The sequence below is a fragment of the Larus michahellis genome, chromosome 19 (genome assembly GCF_964199755.1).
Source record: "Larus michahellis chromosome 19, bLarMic1.1, whole genome shotgun sequence".
NCBI classification, from domain to species: Eukaryota; Metazoa; Chordata; class Aves; order Charadriiformes; family Laridae; genus Larus; species Larus michahellis.
This window is the reverse complement of record NC_133914.1, coordinates 6,201,545-6,228,360: the sequence shown is the minus strand read 5'-3', so window position 1 is coordinate 6,228,360 and position 26,816 is coordinate 6,201,545. Positions and strand designations below refer to the sequence as shown.

The 26,816-nt window shown below is 46.4% G+C and overlaps 1 protein-coding gene across 1 annotated transcript; it reads left to right on the top strand.

The window, feature by feature from the left end:
* Positions 1-29: 29 nt before the first annotated feature.
* LAPTM5 (lysosomal protein transmembrane 5) lies at positions 30-26,816 on the top strand. Its single transcript, XM_074563200.1, has 8 exons — positions 30-377; positions 10,551-10,644; positions 19,361-19,437; positions 20,204-20,332; positions 20,923-21,048; positions 21,602-21,697; positions 24,968-25,060; positions 26,028-26,816. The coding sequence occupies exons 1-8, from the start codon at positions 291-293 to the stop codon at positions 26,100-26,102; spliced, it is 777 nt and encodes a 258-aa protein (XP_074419301.1). The 5' UTR covers positions 30-290; the 3' UTR covers positions 26,103-26,816.

Sequence of the window (26,816 nt, the reverse complement as noted above, 5' to 3'; positions counted from 1 at the left end):
CCCTCTTCTCCCCGTACACCTCACCCACTGGACACCACCTGCCCGAAGCAGCATTTGTGCTTACATTCGCCATCTGGGATGTGCAAGCAGTTAAAGATCTGTTAGAAAAGCAACACGATTTTGCTTTCTTTATTATTGAGAAATCAAAGACCTCATGTGACTTTGTAGATGACCTAACACATTTATAGACCAGGAAGGAAGTTGAGCTGCGCCGCTCGCTTCGCTTTCCAGTGGGGCGGTTGCTGCAAGTTCAACCTCCTTAACTCAAAGCCGTGCAGAGGGGTCACAAAATGACTGCCCAAAGCACCACCGAGCCCCCCAGATGTTGCTTCTTCAACATCAAGACAGCAACAGTCGCTCTAGGGATCTTCCACATGGTAAGTTAGAGGACTGAAAGGGGGGGACAGGGAGAGGGAAGCAAGAAAAGAGAGGCGGAGGTGTAATCTTTGCAGAAGGTGTAACCGTTGCAGATCACAAGGTTTCCTGACTGTTGACTTCTCTGTGTTCCCAAAAGGAAAAAACCCCAATGATTTAAGAGGCATGGACAAAAGGGGAGAAGGTGGTGGGGCAAGGGGGAGGGGGGGCAGGAAGAGATTTATTGCACTGGGAGGTCATTTTAACTGTTTTTTTCCCTGGCTTTACCAATTGGAGCTCATGGAAACTCTCTCTGCTTCCTGTTTTTCCCTTGCAGCTTGATGCGGGAGCTCTTACCCGTGCAGGGGTGTGTAGTTGGGCCAGGGCTGGACCCGTCGGTTAGAAACTGGGCAGCAGAGTGGAAATGCCAACGGTGGGAGTGAAGGAATGATGGGTCACTGGAGGGAGGAGGGATTTGGGTCCCAGGCAAGCAAAGGGCGGGCGGGCAAAGCTGCCTCATTTCTCTCTCTACGGCCAGTTGGACACTCTACGGTGTCTGCTTGGATGCGTGGCGGTGCTCAGCTGCTGGCGTAACTGCTCGGGGGTGGTTGCGGATGGCAGCGAGCAGAGGCAGCAGAGCCTGGAGGGACGTCGCTTCCCTGCCACCTGGTTGCACAGAGGTGCTTTCAGGTGGCTCTAAGTCATGCTGAGGATGTGGTTTCTCGCACGGCAGAGGCACTTAAAATAATCCCATCTGTGGCAGTCGGTGCGCACGGAAACGGGTTGGGAGGCGGCAGGGTGATAATGGTTAGCGGGGGCTCCTAACCCCCTCCTTGCACCGGAGAAGTGGAGGGAGGGGAGCTGTAGCCTGCAAATATGTGCTGGGGGTGGCAGCTGTGGCAGCCGTGCCACGCACGGGAAGGACACGCCGTGGTCCCCCTGCAGCACCAGTCTGCATGCCCGGGGCAGGAGGAGCAACCCAAGCTGGCCGAGCAAATCCTCCCCGCACCACAGCCCCCTCCTCACCCACACAAAGCCCAGGCAGCAGGCCGACACGCTGGTTTAACGGGCTTGACTTCCACGATGCCATTCCTGCCGTACTCCTCTGTGAAGCATTCACGCTGTCGTATGCAGAGACACTAAATGGCAAATAGTCTTTCAGATAAGCTTCATTTTTGAAATGGTTGGGGAAAAAACCCCACTTATTTCTCTTAGGAATACTTAATTTCTTAGGTTTAGTCTTTATTGGTGGTTCAGTTTGGTCAAACGAACTGAAACACATTTACTTAAAATCTGCCAGCGGGGTAAATAAGGAAGGAGGTTCCTTCTTTAGTCTTTTTCCTCTTCCTTAAAAACTAACAAGCCAAAATTTAGTACCTGTGAAAAAGGGGATGATATATTATAAGTAGCACGTACTGTCTGATACTGCATAGCAGCCCGCATCATTTTATAAGGTGATCCGACTAAAACTGTAACAGTGAAAGGGAACTTTTCTGGTCTTAACTGTTGTGTAAAACCCTCTGAAGAATTTCAGCAGAGAGATATCGGACTTAAGAGTGTTTAAATACGACCGTCTTGGCCTGTTTTAGCACCTCATCCCTTCCGAAGGCATTCTTCAGGATTCAGCTCATGAAGTGAAAGGCAAAAAAAATCCAGAGACCGGTTTAGTTGCTTTTTTGGATCGTAAGATAACTGGAAAGCATTCAGTGAATGGTAGGATCGTATAAACCCGGCAGGAGCAGAGCACTGGGGGCTGCTGGAGGCAGTGATGGCCGGGGGTGGGGGAGTGGTCCTTGGGTGTAAATCTCCCTGGTTTGGGGCAGGAGGTAGCCCCAGCCCAGGGCAGGAGAGCAGAGAAATTCGTGTCTACACCACATCTTCATGGTAACTGCCAACACCTTTCCCCTGGCATTTCTCAAAAGCCAGACGCTGTAGTGGCATTTCCATGCCATGTTTTAATCTTTTGGGGACATCAAAAACATTACGAGATGGGTTAAAAGAATCATGCCATTTTATATCCTCTTTTGCCGTCTGCTTTTTGAGCATCTAGATTACACCCTGGGCAGGCTGCTTTGTCTTTTAGCCACAAGCTCAAAGCTTATAACCTCACTGCTTTAAAAAGAAAGAAATTGCTGCATTTCTTGTGCATTCTCATGACCCCAAGACATAAAAATTGAAACATATGAAAGCTGAGAGTCTGCAGCAGAGAACAAGCCATTTCTGACAACCAATTAAACATACAGCCATCACAGAGGGATGGTCATGAACTGTTTAGAAATGGGACCCTCGTAGGAAGTATGGCCAAGATCTGATGAGGACTTGGCAAAATTAAAGGTCTGTGCAAAGGTGGGAAACACAAGACAGGCAACTACAACACATTTTCTCCAGAGGGCTACAAGCAGGCTGCGCGACATGAGCTATCTGTTATCAGTGGTGAAACAGAGGTACAGAAAATGAATTCTTTTTTCCTAGCTGGGAGGGTGAATCGTAAAAGAACCTCCTTTGTCCTTCTCCGAAGTCAGCAAATGCTTTGAACTGAGGCACATTTTTCTCGTAAGTGTTTCACTATGATGCCACTAACAACAACAGAGATTCCTGATTTGCACCAGAGCGTGATGGAAGATAATGAAACACCACTCTCGGTGCTGGTGGCTAACAGGCAAAATTTAACTACCAGTGACATAGAATCACAGAATGGTTTGGGTTGGAAGGGACCTTAAAGCCCACCCAGTGCCACCCCCTGCCCTGGGCAGGGACACCTCCCACCAGCCCAGGCTGCTCCAAGCCCCGGCCAACCTGGCCTTGAACCCCTCCAGGGATGGGGCAGCCACAGCTTCTCTGGGCAACCTGGGCCAGGGGCTCACCGCCCTCACAGCAAACAATTTTTTCCTGACAGCCAATCTAAATCTCCCCTCTTTTAGTTTGAAACCGTTACCGCTCATCCTATCGCTCCGCTCCCTCATAAAGGGTCCCTCCTCATCTCTCCTATAGGGCCCCTTTAAGTACTGGAAGGTCACTATAAGGTCCCCCCACAGCCTTCTCTTCTCCAGGCTGAACCCCCCCAGCTCTCTCAGCCTGTCCCCACAGCAGAGGGGCTCCAGCCCTCCCAGCATCTCCGGGGCCTCCTCTGGCCCCGCTCCAACAGCTCCGTGTCCTTCTTGTCCTGAAGGCTTCAGAGCTGGACACAGTACTCCAGGTGGGGTCTCCTGAGAGCAGACACCATATGAAAGATGTGTTCTTTCGAAAAAGTTTTGTGGGTCTGTTAAAGACACCAGGTAAGAACCGGGAGAGGCAGAGAGCCTTGGAGTGAGCCTTCACAGTGCTCATGGGAAAGAGTTTGCAGAAGAGGTGCAAAGATTTACTCAGGGCAGGGAAGAAAAGCTGCTTTTCTTTGCAAAATGGCAAAGGCAGAAGTCACAAGGCACGTGTCCTGAGTCAGCCCCACAGTCCAGCAGCCTCCCAGCCTGTCTCCAACAGCAGCCAGCAGCAGCTGCCTGGATAAGAAGGTATTGGAAGCAGGACAGGTACCAAGTGACCCTCTGCAGTTAGTACGTCAGAGCTTCTTGACTTTTGAGGTTACATGAAAACTATCACGTTTACTGTTGTGTTCAATAGTCTCCAGCTCTGTTCTGTTCGTATTTCCTTTTCAACCATTTTTTTTCCAAAGTTTGACAAATCCTAGTGTCACAGGACTCTATGAGCAGAGGCTGCTTCATGCAAGGTCTTTTTTATTGCTGTGAATGTTATCCCTCTCCTGACTGTTAGCAATGGTGACATGCCTCGAGCCAGAAATTACGGTATAGTTGTGGTGTTGCAGTTTATACCTTATCCTGTATAAATAAAAGGATAGGTAATGGCTTCAAACTGGAAGAGGGTAGGTTTAGTTTAGATATCAGGAAGAAATTTTTCACTATGAGGGTGGTGAGACACCGGAACAGGTTGCCCAGGGAGGTTGTGAATGAGCCATCCCTGGAGGGGTTCAAGGACAGGTTGGACACGGCTTGGAGCAACCTGGGCTGGTGGGAGGTGTCCGTGTCCATGGCAGGGGGTTGGAACTAGGTGATCTTTAAAGTCCCTTCCAACCTGAACTATTCTGTGATTCTATAAGCATGATGTACAAAGTCAGTGCAGGGCACGAGGTGCCAGGGAGCATTAGCACCTTACATGCAACTGGGGTTGTGACTAAGGAGCCAGAGATGCTCTTGAAGACTGGGGCTGAACCAGTAAAGGATATGGGGAACGGGCAAAGGCGGCCTGAGCCCTCAGCTCTTCAACCCTGCTGCTGCTGGCTCCTGACAGAGTGACCACCATTGCAATACCCTGTAACTCCCCAGGTCCCCGCGGGTCCCAGTGCGTCTGTACCTACAGTATCAGCTCAGTGGGTTTCTTCTACACAGAACCCCTTGGGAAACAGTTTGATTTTTGGAGAAGGTTGTCTTATCTCACAGCTTTAAGAGATAACACAGAACAGCAAATATTTTTTCCCTACCTCTTCTCCACCTTTTTGATAGTGTAGCTGCAGCTGGGCAGAGGGAGGGAAAAAGAAAAAGGGATTTATAACTCAGCAGTGACTTGGATGATTTGCTACATCAATACTGTTGGTTTGTAGCCATATAAATTATTGCTGTGGGTCCTAGTGATGAATCATAGTGATGCTGGGTGATAGTAATGCCATCAAACACAAGCTCTCAGGCTTTGTGGCAATGTCTTGTCCTCCTATAAATCAGATTTGTCTCACTGCTGATCTCTCCATAGGCAGTTGAAATAAATTGTGGGCATTCTCAAACAAACAGGGAAGGAGAAGGAGGGGAACGAGGAGGGGACAGAGTTGTGTGACTAGCAAAGCTTCTCTGGGTGCTGTGAGGTGACTTGCAGGTGACTTTCAAGGAACGCATGGAGGAATTTGTCCTTCTGCTCATCGACTCCTCCCAGGCATGAAGAGACCTCAAGTTATTTGACATTAGCTTCAAGAACAAGGCTGGGAAGTTGCTTCTGTGCACACAGCACAGGCAGAAAACCTGCAATTCATTTGCTACTAGTCCTTGATTAGAGCCAAAGGAGGTCTTAGAAAGCAGCGTGTCTGCAGCTTGGTCTGGCCCCCGTTGCAGCTGAGCTCTTCTCTTTGGCAGCTCTTTAGCTCAGGGAGCAGAGTCTCATCTCTGGGACCTTCCCCAGCTCCTGGTCCTCACCTGTGGACGTGACTCGTGTTGGCACAGAGCTGTGATTCACTGCGCCTTCGGCAGGCTGTGGCTGACCCGAGACGTTCGGCAGACCCTGTGCTGCTCCCTCCTCCCTGCACAAACAAGAGGGGGCGAAGGAGGCAGCAGGAAGGAAAAAGATGAAACGTTCTGAACAGAAACCAACTGGGAGCTAAAAAGACACTCCTCACTTCAGCCTACCTTGCCACAACAACTACTTTTAAATTAAAGTAAAAACAAGGCAAAGCACTGAAAGTACAGCATTTATACGTGGTACTATTCGCCTTCAAAGCGCTGGGTGTCACCTGCTTGTGTGCACCGCTGGCAGAAACCCTCGCAGCGCTGGCGGAGCAGATGTCACTGTCCCCATTGACCCCTGTTCATTACGGCTTCGGGCTCTTCTTGTGTGAATAAAAGGAGCAGCCGTCACACCAAGGCCATGTGCATAAAGATAAATTATTTAGAGATTAGTGAAGCTGCACATATTTCAGAAAAAAAAAAAAAAGGCCTACGACACAACCTCTAAAAGCAGTTTAACCCTACTGCAGCTGCAGTAAAATTATTCACTAGGGAATGGGGGCTGCCTGCGTCATGCTGTTAAGAATCTGCCTTGCAAGACACCCCCCGTTTCGCTGCCTTGGTTTAACGACTGGCTCTACCACAGTCTTGCACTACGCGGCTCAGTCACTTCATTTCCCGGTGTTAGAAATCTTCTACCGAGAAACTTGAAGCACTCCTTTTAAACGGAGGCAGCAATAAGATGAGAGGTGTCCTCCAAAAGCTGCAGCCCTAGGAGATAAAATAAGAAGGGCTGGCTGGCGGCGGGACTGGGAGACGGCAGCACACCACGCGAGCTGCGAGTTGAGTGCCGGGAGGTGAAACTTCCTATTTTAAGCCTGCCTCTCTCCTCGCCTCTCATGACACAGCAATAAGAAAGGGAACTGGGTGCTTGTCTGAGCAGCCCCGTCTGCCCGAAATGGGAACCTTTCGTTTTCTTCTGGAGCTGAAAGGTGACTCTCGAGTGAGAATACGTACAGCCTTGGAGAGCAAGGAGTGCTGGGCAGACACTACATCAATCTCTCTCCACCTTCTCAGCTCGACGCCAGCAGCCCACTGTGGGGGTTTCATCACTTTGGATGTATATTCTCTACAGGAATAAATGAGATTGTCACATGCCAGGCAGCAGTGTGCCAAACCCAAAGTCAGGCGATGGAGAGGTGTCCTGGTCCTCACACAGTACTTGTGATGGAGAGACGAGGGAAAGGCTCAGGGATTGTAATGATAGAGCACAGGGTAATGGCTTCAAACAGAAAGAGGGGAGATTTAGATGAGGTCTGAGGCAGAAATTCTTTGCTGTGAGGGGGGTGAGCCCCTGGCCCAGGTTGCCCAGAGAAGCTGTGGCTGCCCCATCCCTGGAGGGGTTCAAGGCCAGGTTGGCCGGGGCTTGGAGCAACCTGGGCTGGTGGGAGGTGTCCCTGCCCAGGGCAGGGGGTGGCACTGGGTGATCTTTAAGGTCCCTTCCAACTCTAACCATTCTATGATTCTGTGATTTTGTGATTCCGTGAAAGGCACACAGATCCTTGTCTGTTTTATCTCGTTGCAGTTCAGTGGTTCATTGTTTCTATGCAAAAGCCCTTTTAAATGGGAAGTTTAAACCAGCTTTCATTTTAAAAGTCTTCTTAATCTTTCAGCTTGGCCTTGGGTTTTTCTCTCTGACGTGTTTTTATTTTATGGGGCTGCTGTTGGTCTGGTTGCGCGGCTCATTTCAACACTTGCAAGGTAACCAGGAACTCTTTTGCTCTGCTGTTCCCCTCTTTGATAGACACTAGAGATGGTTCTTCATATAGAACTTTAGGCTCTGGCTTTTCTATGTCTATAAATCCATCTGGGATGGGAGCATTTGGGATCTGATGTCCTCCTTTCATTCACTTGGCTTTCAGAAATGAAACACGTTTAAGGCTCAGGTCATCCATTTTGTTCAGGCCTCCATTTAACAGAAACCTGAAAAAGCAATTTCTTCCCATATTTCCCATGTTGACATTTGAGGGGTTTGACCAGAAGTAGCAATAAGGGAAGTGAAATCTCTTCGGGAGCGTGTACATGAAAACTCTCGGACAAGTTAGGGCACTTGAAGTCAGCATGTAATCTCCATGCGTAGTTAGTTAAGAAATCCTTTACATCCCAGGGGAGACCATCAAGTGTAAAGAAACTTCAGATCGATGCAATTTCATCCTTGATGAGGTTCAGCGCTTCCATGGGACTTCAAACACTGTTACATTGAGATGAATTCGTGTTAACTTTCTTGTGTCCCCATGTAATGACATCTAGCTATTTCTTCTTTTCCTATCAGCCTCAAATTGCAAAGTTCATTTACTGCATGGAAAAAATATAATAAATAAAAACAGCGTGTCTCATGTGGCTCCTGAACAACCTGATATAAGGCAGGCCAGGAGATGACACATTCTTTCTCCCAACTCAGACTCTAGGCAGATTTTAAACAAAAAGGGAAGGCTCGTGGTGGGACACAGGGTCCCAGTCCCCACTGCAGAGAGTGTGGCTTGGAGGACACTCACTCTAGAAGCAAAGGGCGCTGAGGCATGTGCTACAGCTCTTCTGGAAACTGCGCTTGCCGTTTGTGGCGCAGAAAGTTGATGAATTTGGTTTTGAAGATAGTTTCTAGGTTTCCTCCAGCTAACGCAGAGACAGTGGGAGGGTCTGCATTCAGTTCCTGTCCCTGCTGCAGGCCACCCCTCCCCGCCTCGCTTCCCCGTTTCTGGGGCAATGAGAAGCCTTTCTTTCCATGCCTCTCGGTTTTGTTTGCCTGCAGTGTCAGCCCTAGCCCATCTGACTACACATTACTCCAGCCTGAACTCTGTCTGGATCTTGTACGGCACCTCCAGCCACCTCTCTGCAAAAGACAAAAACACATTAGTCCTTCTGCTCACTCAACAGTTAGGTTTGCCTCGTCTCCCTGCAGTTGCTGGTTTTGTGCTCCTTCCCACACACAAAGTTTGCAAACACCACCGCAGACCACAGCAGTTCCGGTTCCTCCTTGCCTGCATCATTTCTTTAACCGGTTGCTGAAACAAGAAGCTGCTGTAGCTATTCTGGAGAAGTTATTTCAGCTCTACTGTACCCGGGTTTGAGTTGATCTTGGTGGCAGATACAAACTTGCTTCCTGTATGAGATGACGTACAGGCAGAGGCTGTGGAGTCCGGATGAAATGCCTTCTCTCATTCACCTCTTCACGACAACCTCTTTTTTTGTCCATGGTACTTTTGTTGACGGTTGTGTCCCTGGAGAATAGTCTGCAGAACGGGTGCTGCCAATGCCGGACCCGGTGTTGGTGGGGTGAGGATGGAGGGTCATGCTGGCATGGGTTTCTCCATTTTTTGCACACCTGGGCATTTCCCCTCCTGCAGATTCAGTTCCCATGCCTATGAGGAAAAAATGCACAGGGCATGATTGTCCCCGCACTTCTCCTGGTCTGACTGCTGCTCGCTGCTCTCAGGCTGTGCCCTGGTGTTGTGGCAAGAGGTCCTCCTGGACAGGGGACTCAGGCGGAGAAGATGCACAGAGAAGATGCACAGCAGCAGAGAGCTTGTCCAGCCAGCGAGACGCAGCTGTGGGGTGACAAGCATGTTTCCTACGTCCTCGGGGAAACGTAGCAGCAGGCTTCCTCCCCAGCCACCCACACTGTTAAGGCAATTTTAAAATAACCCAGCACACACTATGTTGCTTTTGGAAAGTGCAGCTGTAGGTGTAGGACTGGCAGACCATGCTGTGCTCCAGCTTCCTACAGCCTAAAAATGCAGAAGAAATGAAAGACGTACCAAGCATGAGAGAGGACAGCAGAGATTGGAGAAGGAGGAAGAAAATGACCAACAAGATGGGCTGCATGATGGAGTCAGAAATGTGCCGTCTCAATATACAGTGCTGAAACTGTCGGTAAAGTGATGAAGGAGCAATAAATGGCATCAGGGTAATCCTTTACCCCAAGAGGTGTTATCTGCTCTGACAACACTGTGGGCAGTGACTGATGCTCCACTGTGGCTGTGGACTTCTTGTTCTCGGATCTGCAACAAGTTTGGTCCCCTTGACACGTGCTGTCTGTACATACTGGCAAGGTGTATTGTCCCCAGGAGGGATGTGGTGGGGTGTCTGGCCTTGCGGCTACTCCTCTCCTGGTTTTACTTGCACAGAAATGCCCTGGACCTGCTGTCTGAGGTGCTCCATGGTGAGGTCTCCAGCCTTACAGAGGTCTTCTGCAGCCCACGACTGCCCAGTGCCCCCCATGCAACAGGAGCTCTCCCTAACCTGGGGGTTAGAAATTGTTTTTTCTGCTGCAGATCATCACTGAATATAGAAGCACAGTGCTAGGACTGAGACCACAGCTCTAGACCTCACTCCATCTCACTGCTTCCTAAACTCAGAATGGGATCAACCATGGAGTCTAGGGTTTGATAGTCCGACTTGGAAAGTTGGTGGGGAAGGGAGAGAAAATTGTTTTAGTTCAATGTGAAAAAAGCACATTTGGAAATTTTTCTCAAATTGGTAAAAGAAGGAAAACTATACTTTTGTCAATGAAGTAGTATAGGTAGACTTACAGATAGCTGTTTATTCTTTTAGTATTTCTTTTTACACTTTATACTGTTGTTACCTGTAGCTCAACTCTGAAGCCAAATGGTATTTCAAAATGTAAAGCCAGAGCTTTCTGGATAAAAGATGTTGAAACAAAGCTCATTAACTTTGTAATTCCTCCCTCCTCCTTCAGAAGCTGCCAGAAGAAAAGAGAGTTAAACCCAAACCATTAATAAACTGATAAGTTTTGTCTCAATGTTTCCTTGTTAAGGATTTGAAACCTTTCATGACTGTCTCGCTTGGAGAACCATCCTGCATTTAGGACTGCGGCCATTGCATGCTCCCTGGAAACAAATTTGTTTATAGCAAGTTGGCCCAAGGCCCACTGAATTGTGTCTTTTGCTTTTGTTCTCCTAGGTCATGAGCGTTTTGCTGCTGATTGAGTACTCCCTGGAGGTGGCGAGTGGGAAAGGCTTTTGCAAAGACCTGGACAAGGATTACTACAAAATTGGTATGCCGAATTCAGGATGCTGGAAAGCAGCAAGGGTCTGTGGGGTTGAGAGGGAGCCCAAGGTCCTTCATTGGTCCCTCTTTCTTTTTCATCAAAGAAAATTGGAAACTGGCATTCAGAGCAGATGGGCCAAAACCTCAGACCCAGAAACTAGGTTTAGGCTCTAAAGATGTGGATTTTGGTTTAGGCCATGGCTTTGTCGGCTTTTGGGAGACCAGTGAGGAGCCCAGAGAATTTGTCTTTATTTCAGTGGACCAGGCCCTCAGCCCAAACTCTTCAGTACCCTCATACTCCTCCAACCTTTCCACTGAAATACACTTGGCATTAATCTGACAATCCTTTTTTCCCCTTCTTTTTCTTTTCCACCAACTGTGGATCATTTAAGCCTTACACACACCATTGACTCCCTTCATATGTTGGACATTTTTCAGGAAAACACTGAAGTATCTGACCAGCTGCTCAATGGACCTAGACTGGCCAGTGACCTTGGGGTCCCGGAGTGGGGAGAAATCACAGCCCCCACACAACATCCCATGGATGGGTGGGCTACCCGATGTTGCCACTAATACCCCGCCCTTTGTGCCATGGATCCATCCTCTTCTCATCATCCGTCTTGCCACGCAGGAGTCTCCTACTTGACAGCTGAAGGCACTTCAAAGTGCCACACCAGCCCACATCCTTTCCCCCCTGTCCCTTTGGCCCCCACCCCTAGATTTTCCCAAACTCTGGTGGTTTTTGCAGAACATTGGCTGTCTGGAAGAAGCAGCCAGGCTGTTTCATATCCCACAAATCGTCACAAGCATCACATTCATCACAGTTGATTGAATTCTTATGGCTTGAGCTTGGAAGGATCTAGCTTGGCTTTCAGAAACCTGGTAGATATCTCATGTCGAGTGCCATTTAAAAGAAAACAACTCCCCAGACCTCAAATATTACTTGACCAGGCTAATTCCGCATAAAGCTGTTTGGAAGCAACATACACAGGGTGCTTTTTGCTTTTCTTAGTCACTTTTCAGTGTAAAACCACAAGTTGAGATAACCCTTGTCTGCTGCATGCAGAAAGGCGGAAAGCAGGCTCCCACACCCGATATTGTCTCTCCCTATGGAGAAGGCTCATAGTCAGAGAAAAACACAACCCACAGCAGCAAGGACTTGCCTGTTCCCTGGTTTTCCAGTATGTCCTTCCCCAGGCTGCAAGCATGCACAGACAGGCCCCCTGTAAGTGGAGGAAAGAGAAACCAAGTACAGCAGATTCCTGCACATCCCAAAGTCACTTGTCCCCGGGGTAGGAGTCGGACAGAGTGGAAAGCACCAAAACAGGCACAGTCACTGTGTGGGTGAAGCTATTGCTAACAGATGGGTTCACATTTTTCAAAAGAGTCCAGCTGGGTTCTGGGAGGCACCACTGTAATCCCCCGAGGCTGTTTTGAAAGGCATCAACAGCCAGCAGAAAATGGAAATTTGGGTGAGTCCTGCTAAGAGGACCCCGAGCAAGGGTCTGCTGTCAAGGTTCACAGCTTTCACACGGGGCATTATGTCCAAAGTACTCCAGTCTGGGGGGGTTGGAGGCTACTTTGCTTAGCTGTGGTCCACAGAGGTCCCTCTGCAGCTGTGGCTCAACTCAACACCCCGAGTAGACTTGCATGACGACTGCATTGGAAAATACTTTCTGCAGAGCTTTCCCATTAGGGCGACATGCAATACACTGAGCAGGGGTGGGTTTTTTTGTTTTGTTTTGGTCTTTTTTATATACCTGGCTTGGACATGGCCACCGTTGGAAACATTTGCTTCTCGTGGTGGAGTATGCATATGCATTCTGACTAACACAGTGAGCTGAACTGCTGAAAACTGAACATAATATTTGCAGATCATAATACTTTCCCACAGACACAGTTAAGTAAAAATGGCAATTGTTTTTCATTATTTTTTTGCAGAAAGATCATCCAAGGCCAATAATTTTTACTTTTCTTCAAGTATCTAAGTAAAATATTCTTTAAAGAAAAAGAAACAAACCATCGAGACAGATTTTTTCAGATGATTTCCATACGAAACCATTATATGCTTTCTAAGCAAGACATGCATTTCTGCAAATATCGAGGTTTTTCTTTAAGAATAGAACTGCTCTGAGTAAAATTGGCCCTGTTTTTAACAACCCAACCTCTTCCCACACAATCAAAATGACAGGTCTTCCCCCTCCCCCCTCTTCCACTGCCTCCTACACAAAACGGAACATTTCATAATGAAATCCCCAGCACTTCCACTTGGCTTCTCTTCCCAAGCATTTCAAAGGGCTCTGCTTGGGAGACTGTGAGTGTTTTCAGATTGCAATTGGAATAAACACAGTGCAGCCCTTCTATTTCCAGAAACAAGCAGGGAAGCAACACAGCAAAGCAGTACAAAAAGTTCAATTTGACTTCAAAACCCAGATGGAAAGAGTTGGAGAACAATTTGGGGAGAGGTTCTGTTGATGCCCTCAGCATCTGCTGCTCTATTTGTAGATACTGCCAGATTAAAGCACTTCGCAGAATATATAATGCTAAGGCCGTAGCCGTGGCCCAAGAATACAAACAAGGCAAGGCTTATGGGAAAACGCTTTTCACAAGATAAAGTAGGAAAAAATACATATAGGAGTTCTTTATAAGGAATCAGAGCTCCCGTGAGATTTCTCAGCGGTGCATTTTGCTGCCTCAAAAAGAGGGTATGGGGTGGGCCTTGACTTCCACAGGTATGAAAGGCCAGGTGGGAGGAGAACTGGGATTGCTGCAGGTTTTTGAGATTCCCAGGGTAATGGGAAGGGTGACTGGGTCAGCTGCCCTCAGAAGAGGGGTGCCCTTGCTGCCTTGGCTTACAAGACGCCGCAGGCAGCACAGGACTGAGAGCGCTCCTCTGAAATTTCCCTTTCAATGGAAGTTGCCCAAGAAATTAATATAAGACCTGGTGAAAACAACGGATTAAAGGGGGAAGATGACACAGGTTCTTCTTTGCCTTTGGGAGCCTTGAAAATTATTTTCCCACCCCTAGTGGGGTCAATGCCAGGTCAATGGTAATCTACAGTGGATCTAGATTTACTACCTAACTAATATTTAAGAAATAACACAAGATTAATTTGGCCGGGAAGAAGAGAAAAACTTTGCGGTGTGGTGATTTGGGGCACTCAGTTGCAGTTTGGAAGAATTAGGTTCACATCTCTCTGCTCTATCTCGTATATGGCAGAAATTTGGATGTGCATTTCCCATGCAGCCTCCCCCGTTTCCAGTCTATTAGAAATCTCATCCTGGAGCTGAGAAGCCTTCCTAGCAAAAGCCTTCTTGGCAGCGCTTCGTTCCTGAAAGCATATGAGCTTTGGCAGACTAGCTTTTCCTGCTGGAAAAAATAAAACCAAAAAGCAACCCCCCCCCCCCCAAAAAAAAAAAACAACAAAACCCAAACATTTCAATTAAAAACTCCTTACCAGTTTTAAGCTGCTAAAATGAATGGGGTTTTGCCTTGAAAACGTTACACCCCACTGCTTGCCATGGGTCAGATCTTTAGGATGTCTTCAATTCATGCCTGTGTACAGTCTGAGCGTTAATCACTTTTATTTTTCATTAATGACTGTAAAAATTGCCACTGTGGACAAAGTACAACTGGAAAAGTTGTTTCAGTTTCTGTCCAGCCAGCCAAGAAAAACACCTCAGCTATGCCTGAAGGCCTGTGTGCACGGCCTGTGCCATATGCTATGCATACCATACGCTAGGAAGAAAATAATCCCTCCTTCTCTAACGAAAAGCGAGTCAGGCTAAACGGACTGGGCGGCTTCTTTCCCTGATGGACCTGCCCATCCTTTGAACGTGGCTGTCCAGAAACAACTCCCCGCAGCTTATCAGCAACACCCAGGCGGACACTGCCGTCCTTGACAATCTGTGAACGCAACTGTTAAACCACGGCTTTATGAGCCCTGTTTGTATTTCCCATGCCAGTTTATTGGGCCATAAAACAGAAAGGGGTTTCTCTGCATTCATGGGAAATATTAGGAGTCATTCAATGTCCCTCCTGACTACATCCAGGGCACAAACCCTGATGTGAAGTTAATAAAAAATAGATATTTGGCAAATTAATGCTCTCTTTTCCTCTTGGATGGGTGGATTTTTTTGGTACCACTTGCTAGCATTGCAAATGTCTAGTGCAGCTCTGCGGAGGCTCTGTCGTATGCCCCCGTTCTCGTTACGCCCCCAGGAAAAATGGCAGTTATTTCACAGCACAGATATATTCCTGCCCATTAAATTCCCTAGGATCTCTGGGAGACTCAGGTAATCTCAGAGAATCTGAGTAAGAAAAAGCACGAGAAAGAGCATGTTTATCTCTTTGTTGCTGCTGTCTATTCCTGTGTCCTTTTGTAAAAAGGTCCTCCTCAAAGGGGGCAAGGTCTCGCCACGCTCTCTGCCGGCAATAAAGTACCCCCGCCAGCACGGAGGTGCCTGTGGAACTGAAATACTCCTGTAGGTAGGGTATTCTAAGGCTACAGGAGTGAAGCAGGCTTTGAGAGGAGTGACATTTCTTCCCTGTCTGGTTTTGTAAGCACAGAATCAGAGCAAAAGTAAAAGGTGGCTCCCCGGAGGCCTCCAGTCCAACCTCCTGCTTGAAACAGGGCTGACTCCAAAGCTGGGGCAGCTTGCCCAGGGCTTTGTCCACGTGAGGTTCGCAGATTCCCCCAGATGAGAATTCCATAACCTCTCTGCATCCCTGTTCAAGACTGCATCACTTATTGTGGGATTTTTTTTTTTCTCCTTTTATCTGGAATGTCCTTTATTTTAAAAGTTGCCCCTTATCTTTCAATAAGAGCCAGTGCACCTTCCGCAGGGACAAACCCTGTTATTCTCGGAATACTCTGGTACTTTTTAAAGTGCTATAGAGGAAAACAGGTTATTCCGAGATAGGAACCCAGGTGAACATGCAGGAGGAAGACAAGGGAAAACCATGGAACGATGCCCCTGTGTTTGAGATAATACACATGCTCAAGCTTGGTTCAAGACTCCTAATTTTTCCCCTTTTCTGAGGGTTTGTAAGTGCAAAAGAGACAACCATTCATCCTACAATGGCAAAGTAAGCACAAAGGGAAATACTGAAGAGACTTAAAATTTACTATCTTATATTTTTAAGCATGGAAAGGGCCTTTTAGTCACAGTAATCTGGTCTCTAGGGTCTGCAGTGGCTGCAAGTACCTCCAACCCCAGGGATCCACTGCTGGTCCTGGAAGGTAACGTATTGCTCTGCCAGCCCTTGCAAAGTATTTCAGGTGGCATTTGGCCTCTCTGGAACGTGTACTGCATCCCCATCTCATGGAGGGTTTGCAGAGACAGGGCTAAGAGCCAACAGCTACCACTACCTAAGGGGGGGGTCACTCCCTTAGCCCTTCTGCTAAATGTGGTCCCACGAAGAAAGAAGTCATTTTGTTTAAGTAAAAATCTTTGATTACTGAGATCAAATCCATTGGTACTAAAACATCCCTGGAATGGAGAGATCTGCTGCCAGCGGAAAGGATGACTGCGAACAAATAGGAGGCAGACAGCGCGTGGAAAGCTCTTTTCTCTTGGTTTTCCTTTTCTTTCCATCCCTTTGTGTCCGTAGGGTTGCGGGCTTTTTGTTTCTGTGTTATTTTTGTTTAGGGGTTTTTTGATCGAGGTTCTGCTTGGGAAATTCAGCCGGGTTCCGCTGGCAATTAGCCTGCAGAAGCAACAGCCAGTTGCCCAATTAATTAGCAAGCCTGCCGAGAGAGCTGGAGCATGAGAACATGTAGAAAGAGGCAGAAAAACACAACTGTCTTGAATCCAAGGAAACACCGTCCTAAAGAGAGAAATCCTCTCTGGGGTAAACTTCTGATGGTTGGTTTTGGGAGGAAAACCAGTGAAAATGGCTTCAGGCAGACCAGGACTGTCTCCTTTTACGGCTGTTCCTACAAAGGCTGAGCCCGTCATCTTTGTTAAGCTCTTTTTATTTTTTAAGTTTGTGCTGTCCTCGTGTTAATCTTCGGTTCTTTGCGCACCACATCACAGCCTTGTCTCTGCTCTCCTGCTTCTGAGAGGAGTGTTTGGTTCCTGCTCGGAGCTCGGGCTCTTCCCGTGCTCAGAGGTGCGAGCAGCATCTTCTGCAGCAAAGCCCTTTCTCCGTTGCACTCTCAGTTCTCATTTGGGATTTGCTGGACTGGGGTTTTCTTTCTTTTCTCTTTCCTAAGACGACTTCCTCTCCTGTGTTTCAATTCTCATTGCTTTGTGGCAAACAGATCCTGCGTTTGGTTTTTTTTATTGGGTTATAAGTAATAGATATTTTCTTGTTTTGTGCAATCAAAACTCCTTGTTTCCTGATGAGGTTATAGTGGTTGTTGGATACTTTTGATCATTCCCGTAAGTCTTGCATTTCTGACTCCTACACGTGCAGCAGCTCACGTAGTGCTGCTCCCCCTCTTGAGATAAGCTATTTTTGCTTCTTTGAGGGATGCAGCCTCCCCAAAGGGTTTTTCCCTTTGAGCCCCATAAAGGAAGAGGCTTCTCATGCTCAGGGAAGGCAGTGCTGCTCAGGGCTTCTTTTCAGACTAAAGGTTGCTCACTGCAGATCTCATTTTTAGAGGAGGCTTGAGTGTGTTGCTAATTCTTGAGCAGATCGTAAGGGAAGTTAAAATATCTTTTGTATAAATGCATTTAAATGGAATAAAGTGCACTCCCTCCTAGCAGAGGACGGGAGGAGTGCTGCTGGTGGTGCCACCTGCCCTCCCCTGCTGCCCTCGCTGCCAGATGTGGCTCAGCCCAGCTGTCAGGCAGGTCCTCTACAACCCTGGAAAGGCTCCAGAGCTCCTCAGTATCGTCTTTGGTCCTTCCTTCAACTGGCACTCGTCCATGCCCGCATTGCTTCTCCGAGCCTGGACGCAGTCCTTGACAGTTTGCGTATGTCGCAGCGGCCGCGTCTAACGGGCGCCCACCCCCTGCCAGATGCCATGGGCGGTGCTGGGTGGTAGGTCTGCCCTGCTCCAGCACAGCTCTCCCTCTGACTTGGGATGACTGTTGGCATTTGCTCCTTCAAACAGCCTCACTGGCCAAATTACGGTAGAGCTGTGACTGCTCTGATGCAAGTGTCTTGCTGCCGTAAACAGCAGCGTTGGTGTTATCTGCCTGGAAGGGGGATGGGTTTCTCTGCCTCAATATCTCAGTAAATTATTTTATTCTCTTGTCAGTAAAGCTAGGAAGTGAGTTCAGGACGCTTTAGTGCATGCCTAAGCACTGAAATCCTCCCCACACACTGAAATCCTCCCCACAAACGTAATCTGGTACCAAAGCTATAGGTAAAGACTCAAAGCTGGGGGAGATGGAAAGGCATTTTAATGGGTGCGGGGCGAAAAATGGGGTAATGTGGAGAGTGAAGGATTTCAGGGCAGCTGGAATATATCAGAGATCCAACAGGCTAAAGGGCAATTTCTAGATTTCTTTAGGAAAGCAAGTGAAATGGATAATGGAAAAAATAGAGTTAGGCACTATATTTAATAGCCATGGAATAAACTGGGCTGTTGGCAGCGGGGAAGCGAACCAGTAATCTGAGCTTCCTGGTGCTTGAGAAGCGTACCTATGGAAAGGATCGTTTGCTTTTAAAAAAAAAAGTCAGAAAAGTTAAGAGTTTGGGTCTTTTCTAATATAATTAAACATTTTATTCGAGCACTTGGGAGCTGCAGATCCAAACAGACTGCTGCTATTTTAAACTCAGGTAGAGCAATAAGAAAGAAACTGGAGAGTGAGTTGGAGGCGGCACCGTGAAAGGCTGTATGGTATGCAGAGGTGGATAAAGAAAGTAGCCCTGTTTCGCCTTTGGAGTGAGCTGCCTTTTTTTTTTTTTTTTAAACAAGCAAATCAACTTTACAAAAACCCTCACGCTGTCTACATCGCTAGAAAAGATGAAATGCGTATAGTGTACAATGCAAGCACTGCTTTGGTAGTCATCATCAGGGCAGGCTGCAATACCAAGAGGGGAAATTGCTTCCTGGGAACCATTCAGTAGGAAGCTTTGTGTAGGTACGAGATCATCTCCCTACACCCAAAGCATCTGATGAAGATTATTTTCAGCCCTGTAGGTAGAACTGCCTCACATTGTTCTCCTCACACGTTTATTTTTAACGCGTATGTTGCATCCTGCAGCTACAGAGAGCGGAGGTGAGATATTTCACCCTGAGAGTCTGTGGTCCATGCTACCAGTGGGTGGTTAAAACTTCTGCTTCTCGTCTGCTTGAGAATCTTGCAGATCTTTCACCAAATTTTGCTGTTAGTTACTTAATCTGCCTTTGAGTCTCGAAATAATTTCCAAATCAGACTTACTAATCATTAGCTAAAAGCACTGTCCCTTTTTTTTCTACTTCATTTTACATTATATCATAGCCTAGGATATTTAAAATTTCAGTCCAGGCAATAAAGGCTTTTGGCTCCCGTGCGCCTGAGCCAACGGCCTGCTCAGCCCAGTGGCTAAAGAAACAGAAGCTTCAAAGACAGATGAAAAAGTGGGGGTAGAAAAGGGGAGGGGAAAAAAAAAAAAAAAAAAAAAAAAAAAAAAAAAAAAAAAAAGGTTACCTTCCAGCTGCATGGCATTCATTTCCCTACATACACAGACCGGCCTGACTATAACTCTTCCCTAGAGGTCTGATTGAATTGGGACATTGTGCTCTGGCTTTTAGTAATGTGGTAATTACTTTTATTGCTTTTAGCTGATGTCATCACCAGTTTCCTGTTGATCATCATGCTGTTTGTCATCAGCTTCAACCTCCTCCTGGGTGTGGTGAAGGTATGTTCTCCACAAATGACATTCATCTGCTGGCTGAAGCCTCTCTGGCTTAAAGGAGGGGACTAGAGAATGCTCGCTGAAAATGCTGAAGTACGACCAAAAAAGCAGATAAATATCTCTGCTTTCTTACAGAGGGGGATGTTGTCTGGTTTGCAGTCTCAGCCTCACCTGCAAGGCTGCTAACTGCCAGATGTACCCAATCTGGGTGACATTTCTAGCAAGACTATTTTTGGTGTCAAGGAATGGAAATGTTCTGATTTGGAAATTCTGGCGTTTTGCATCTTCTCCTTGCTCTTTTCCAAGTCAGATCCTGGAGGGGAGCTGTAACTCCCTTATTACACTGGTGATTCCTTTCCCATTTCAGGAGAAGAAATGACCGCGCATTGCTGTGGGAAAGTAGTGGTTTGCCACTACTTTCTCTGTAGTGGCAAAATTTGGAGACAGCTAAGTGACAGCTCTGATGGGATCAAGAGCCAATGTCACATAGCGACAATTCACAGAAACTTTACAAGGGGGTGAAAAAAATCAGTATCGCTGCCCTTCAATTTTCCTGAATCAATTATCACCACAGTATGTGGAATTAGATGCAGAAATTCCAGGAAAGTATTTGTTCTTGGAGTACCTAAATATATATCCTCACGTCCTTGGGGTACATAAATATATGTCCTTATGTCCTTGGGGTATACAAGTATATGTCCAATAGGTATTGATAGGTGGTTTCCTTCTATTCAGAATAGAAATAACTGGCATTGCTTTACTTTCTCAGAAGCGGGAACGTCTCCTGATCCCATTCCTTGCTCTCCAAGTCATGGACTTTCTCCTCAGCCTCCTAACAATGTTCAGTTCCTACATACAAGTTCCAGGGATCGTTTCTGTGTCCTCCCTTAGCCACACGGTAGGTAACAGCTCACAGATCTTCTCTATTCTCTGTGTGATGGCGACATATACATAATGTACTGGATGGATGGATACATAATGTAATGGAGACATAATGTACTACGGATTACATATCCACGTAAAGGATCGTGATCTTGGGCCAAGGTTCTTCATGGCAAGACAGTTCCTACACTGACTGGAGACATGATGCAATCCTTGGGAACTGGAGGGTGTGCAAGGAAAGCATAGTGACAGCTGGGATGTAGTTTGATCTCCCATGTCTGGGAATCCTCCTGTTGATTTTATTTTCTGTCTCAGGGCTTTGGGGAGGTGGTTCTGGGTGTGCCCGTGCTAGGAAGGGTTTGCTGGAGGTAAGGTAGGAATATCACTGCTCCAGCTAGAGGCTTCTTCCGAGGAGCTTGTATGAATTAGTCCAACAAGATGGTTTAGTCATTGTTTTGGCCAGTATAAATGAATTAAATAGCTTAGGATATTGTAAATAATAGTAAATAAGAAGAGACCACAGGCCCTGTGTAAAATGGGGAATATCTACATAAGTGACACCATCTTGTAATCGTAACAAATTCCCATTCCCTGCCCTTCTTGCAGCAGGGACACTCGAAGATCCCTTTCCTGGCTCTGCAGCTGCTGGACTTCTGCCTGAGTATTCTCACCCTCTGCAGCTCTTACATGGAGGTCCCCACCTATCTCAGCCTCAAGTCTTCAGACAATGGGGTAGGTTATGGGCAAGCTCAGCTGATTTTTCATGCTGTGAACCCCTATGAAGTTTCTTTCAGTGGCTGTGAAGACAGAGTAAACTTTCTCTGATCTCTACAGTATGCCCAGAACTGCTCTGTTTGATGACAAAAGAGGATTTTCCATATGTTCCCACCAACACGATGTTCTTGACTGACAGCTTGCTTAGGCATGTGCTTCTTGAAAGTACACCTTGTTTTTCTTGTAAGGATCTTATGGATGCAAATTGCAGAGCAAAATGATTTGGATAGAGCCTGCCTGCATGCATTGAAAATGCATCGACTTTTCATCTTTATTAAACAGTCATACTTTTAGTTCTCATTTAAATAGTCTTCTGAAAATCTTTGCCAAAGGAGTGTAAACAGCAGGAACCGAAAATATCCCTGTACTCTTTCCAATGAGGCAAGGAAGGTGGCCTGTCCCACCTTTCTGAAAGGCAGGCTGAGAAACTTGCTGAGATCTCCACCGCTTTGTCTGACCCCGGTGGAGGAACCCAGCGTGTATGATTGAGACCTTCTCCCTCTTTTCACAGGGCGTTCTGCCAACCCTGGAGAAGTTACCAACGGAGGAGTACGCCAAAGTGATGGTCACCTTCACCATTGCGTTCATTGCTGTCCTCTTCCTGAAGGTAAATGGCTGCAGGGTCTGGCGAGGCTGAAATGGAACTCTGTCACCTGGGGGATAGGAGGAATTCGGTTCACTTCTCTCTCAAATCTGCCAGGGCTTTGGAAAGCCTTGTTGTCTCTCCTTGGGCGTAATAGGAGCTATGCCCCAGTGTAGAGTCTGAGGCGGGTCTAATACTCAAATCACTGGTTTTATGCTTCTGCAGATGTGAGCTATAAAGCAAAATCTCTCCAGAAACTATTACTGCCCATTCATCTCCAGAAGGATAAGATGTTTGAAAACAAATATAGGAAACTCTTCTGCTATTGTGTGCCAAAATAAATTCGATCATTAAGCAGCAGGTTAGATTTTCCACTTGAGTGAGTCGCTGTATCCACACCGAAGTAAGTGGAGTTATGCACACTGATACCCTGAAATTTAATTAAAACCTGTGATCTGCTAAATCCTGCTTACATCTCAGAAAACTCCACTGTGAGATGGTTTCTATTCTTCTTGCTTCAATGGATCAGAGAACAGGTTTTTCACTGGGGAGTTTCAGACCAGATAAGAAAACCAGATATTTCCAGGTGCTTGAGCAGATTCTGTCACAGTGAAAAATGCTACTTGTTAGTTGGAAAACATTTTTTATTCAGACTCTTCCCACGTGGCCAGAGAACCCACTGTGGAGTGGAGTGTCTTGTATGATTGCACTGCAGACATGACTTTAGCATATCTTTTAATATTTGCATAAACTGCGCAATAGGAGTGGAGATAACCCTGAAACCCAGCTGGCAGTGCAGGTCTTCAGCAGAAATCTCACTGACCTGGCAAATCGGTTGATTTGAATTTTCCACAGCGTTAGCTACAAGACTGCTTAACTTGCAATGACTTCTTGCGCTGGGGTTTGTAGGAGGAGGGATGGGGGAATATAATTTTAAAAAATGGACAGGCACAAGCACTCCTTGGTCTCCTAAACTCCCCAAAACAAGTCATTAGGAACCCCATCCTTTAAACTTAGTGACAATCCCTCCTCTCTTCCCTGTGTAGCAAAAACATATTCATGACAGAGTTCCTTCTAAGTCATAAAGATCTGATGAGGAACGTGGCAACAAGACGGAACATTTTAGACCCAAAGAGGCCATTTGGCCAATTTAGGGTCCACCAGTTTCAATTCACTGAATGCCCACACCAAGGTAGCGTGTAAATATGTTGGACTAGCCCAGGATCTTTTTGCATAAATTGATTTGCTTAATGACCCATCACAAGCATTTATTGCTCTTATGCTAAAATGTTCTTTCCGTGTTATCCGGTGTTGTTTGCCTGCCAGCTTGCAATTACTGTCCCCAAATAATTATCTGCATCCCACACCATCGCATAACTCAGCTAAAAGACGGTCTGTCAGATGAAGAAGAGATGGGGCACCTGCCCCATCACGTGCCTCTGCCAGTGACCTCATCTGAGACCTGCAAGACTTTGCTCACCCTTTTAGCATGAAAGATTTCTCTGGCAATGCTAGGGGGATGGTAACGCTCCTCTCCCTCCTCTCTCTAACACCACGCTTTGCAGGGCCCATGTCCTTTTGCAACGTGGAAGTCTCTCCATGCAGCTTCACAGCTTCTTACCAGTGTGGTGGCTGGTTTTATGCTTACTGGTAGAGCCCCAGCGGTGATATCATCAGTTGTTCAAGTCTAAGTTCCTTGGAGACGCAAAGCATTCAAAGGGCAGAGAGAGCGAAGGGGTGATTCTTACGTAGCACTATTAGGTCTGTCTCCCTTGCTGACCTGTGTCTCCACAAGTAATCTTTATCTCACCTCAGTATCATAAAATCATCCCCCTCCACCACCACAGTGATAAGAATGCAGAAACCAGGGGGAATAAAACATTTCTGATGGGAAATGAAAGCAAGGGTCTAACATAATTACTTCTGAAGTAGCTTGCTTCCTGACCTCTAGGACAAGCTTCCCATCCACTTACAATGTCAACAGCTGCCAGAGGAGTTTTCCCTCTTCAATTCAGTGTGGAGAAGGGTATCCTACAGTGACTCTTGAGTGTTTGGAGTTAGCCAGTAATGGGATGATCCCAAGGTCACTGGCTGCCTTTACATAAGCTGTGTGTACTAATGTATTCTGCTCAAAGCTGCTATTGCTTGCAGCAGTCTTAACTGAAGTCAACTTCGTTGAATATGGTGCAGATACTGGTTGGCACTGCAGCAAACATGTCCAGAATCAAAATCAAAGAAACGAGTTTTTTGTTGTATGATATTCTTCAAAAAAAAATAAAATTGTGGTTTCTTTCGTGGATGAGTGGGGGTTTTGTACCATTTATACGATGGCTTCAGTGTCTTGCATGTTTGCTCTCTGTATGAAGAGGCTTTTGGAAGGGGGAAGGATTTTGCGATATTCCCTAAAGGTGGTCAAAGTTTGGATTTACCTCCTCATCTCTGGAAGTCTGTTTGAGAGATGCATTCCTTCAAGTCAGATACTTCATTTTTTGTTCTCATGCTTTGTCTTGGCTTTGTGTCAAGAAAAACACACCTCATTGTTCTAGGAAACCCTAAGCTACACAGCTTGTTCACGAGGCATATAACTCCCTATGTTCCTTTGAAAATGCCAACTGTTTTTAAAGTAGAGTCTTACGCCAATAAAAATAAGAGGCACACGACTTTGCCTCACTGCACAGAGTAGGGAAAATATTTATTTAATATGGTATGTTTCACAGACCTTGCTTATTTTCTTGTGCCACAATCCGTCAATCGATCCATTTTTCTCAGAAAAGCTCTCTATTTATTGCATCTTGTAACTCTATGAGGTGCAAGGCGGTCTTGTCAGAAAAGTGTAACTATTGGAAGTATAGGATTTTGTTGAATGAGCTGACCTTTCAGGTCAGTCCTAGTGGACCAGGGAGCCTTGGATCTCTGGGAGGTGGATGTTGTGCCCAGGGTGCTTTCCTGAGACATGCAAACTTTGTAGCTTGCTCAGAAAAATAACACGAAGGACATGCTTTCCTTTCCTACCCGATGACATTGCACTCTCAGAGGTCTTAAGCACGTGCTTTATATTTAATGGTGCTACTAGTCCTATCGACTTCCCACATTAGTGTACTGTTCCGAATAGATGGAGTTGTCACCTTTCCAGTGAAGGATCAAGAGAGACCGATTTAAGGCCCTGGGACACACGGTCCCAGGCTTCCACCTCCAGAGAAGACAGGAGGGCAATGGCAGGCTCACGGCAAAAGTGGAAACGCTCTCGTTGACTTGCAATGCAATGGCAGACTTCCCTTTCCCTTTCTTTTTCAGGCCTATATGTTCAAATGTGTCCTGAGCTGCTTTAAGTATATTAAAGCCTGCAAGAGAAAGGAGGTGAAAGTCGACCCACAAGCAGTTGAAAAGGTGAGTAAAGACTGCTTCGGATTTACACCATGAAAAGGCATGGTTTAGACTGATGAGGTGCATGATGATCCTTCCTTTTGCTTCTTTAGTGGCCTGAGAGATAGTTCAACCCTTCAAATCTGCATTCACAGATAGTAATGATCAGTTTCCAATTATATCATATTTCTTTAACTTTACTTTTGTATAAAACCTTTCAAAGTCAATGGTATCTGTAAGGAACCCGAAACTCAGGCTTCAGGCAAAGCAGATAAATGGGAATATAACTTTTATTCTCTGATCCAGATATGTGTTTTTAATTTCAGTTGAACTTTGGTTTCTGTGCCTAATAGTGCTACCCATGTTTAAAATTAAGTTTGTCTTCACCTCTTGCTGGATCACCATCTGAGAGATTTGGTGCGTTGCCCTTCATCTTAAGAGTCTGCTAAATAATGAATATCGATGTCCTTAGATTACTGATGACCTCTTTAATAGCAGCATCCAGCTGGTCTGACACAATGGACAGATATTGAAGAGCTTCCAAAAATAATAGATGTCTTAAAGATGGATGAGAAGTAAAGAGGAAGAATATGGAAAGCTAAGTGCAGGCGTTTGTCTTGTTGAAACTTGGCAGATACGATAAGCCTTGTCTTGCCAGCAGTGTGTGCCGCTGCTGTGCATGCATCATGGCCCTCTGGAATGATCCGAGCTTAGCTTTTTTCTTAGGCAACGAGGCTCACATTCTGGACATTAAAGAGCCTTGGTCCGTTTATTGCAGCCGTGCTTTGGGAGAAGGAGGTAGGACTGGCATCAAAGTGGTGATAAATTGCTGCTGACCTCCGACTCTTCTGGATTTCTGCCCGTTATCTCTTACAGCCCGCGTGGTTCTTTCAGCCTGTTTTGAACTAGGCAGAGAAACACATCAAAGGTCAAATCCACTTTAAACCCTGCATGTGATCCCCAGAGCATAACTAATGGTCTTCTCTTTCAGGCTGTGCTGCCGTCGTATGAGGAAGCCTTAGAGTTGCCTTCCAAGGAATCCCCACCGCCCTACGTAACAATCTAAGCTCCACTCATGGAGAGGAGACATCTGTATTGCTGTTGGTGACTCTTGCCTCTTCTGTCAGATAGTCAGCTTCATTGAGAAGGTCCTTATTTTATAGCAGTATCGTGCTTATTACAATCCACCTCACTTTAGGAGCCTACGAAGAGTGACAGTGAACCACTGGAGTTGGTGCCTTGCTCTACTCTGGCAGTTTTTGAGCTGGTACTACCAAGCGGCAGTGCAAATTTTAATAAAGTTGGCACCAGGCACCACTGAGGTTCCCGTCACTGGCCTCTGACATCTGGCTAATGTGAATTGTAGGCACTGGCCTGAATCTCTTGTCAGGCTTGCTTTATGCCAGCAAGATGCTGTTTCTCGTCTGTCTCACATCTAACCCAGCAGCTGAGATATTTAGGAAGTGGAACAGGGGGAAAACAGGCAACAACCTTTTCGCTGAGATAGTCCAACCCTGAAGCTATGCTAACCAGCATCTTTTAATGAGGACCTTATGGGAAAGGGATCAGAAAAAGAATAAAGATCTCAAATGAACTGTGATGTAGCTCTCATCCTGTCTGCTTGTGACGATGACTAATAGCGTTTACTCCAGAGTATACAACATGCTGGAATTGTCACAGCATTGCTCTGCCATTTCATACCTGAGTGTTTGCATTTTTTTGCTTTTAGTGTGACTTGAAAGATGAGTTTCAATAAAAAAAAAAAAGTTAACGGCTTCAA

Bases quoted from the DNA above. Each gene is read 5' to 3' on its own strand.
- LAPTM5 (XM_074563200.1), top strand. From the start codon at position 291: ATGACTGCCCAAAGCACCACCGAGCCCCCCAGATGTTGCTTCTTCAAC. The intron at 378-10,550 runs GTAAGTTAGAGG...TTGTTCTCCTAG, and splicing joins CTCTAGGGATCTTCCACATG to GTCATGAGCGTTTTGCTGCT. The intron at 20,333-20,922 runs GTAGGTAACAGC...CCCTTCTTGCAG, and splicing joins TGTCCTCCCTTAGCCACACG to CAGGGACACTCGAAGATCCC.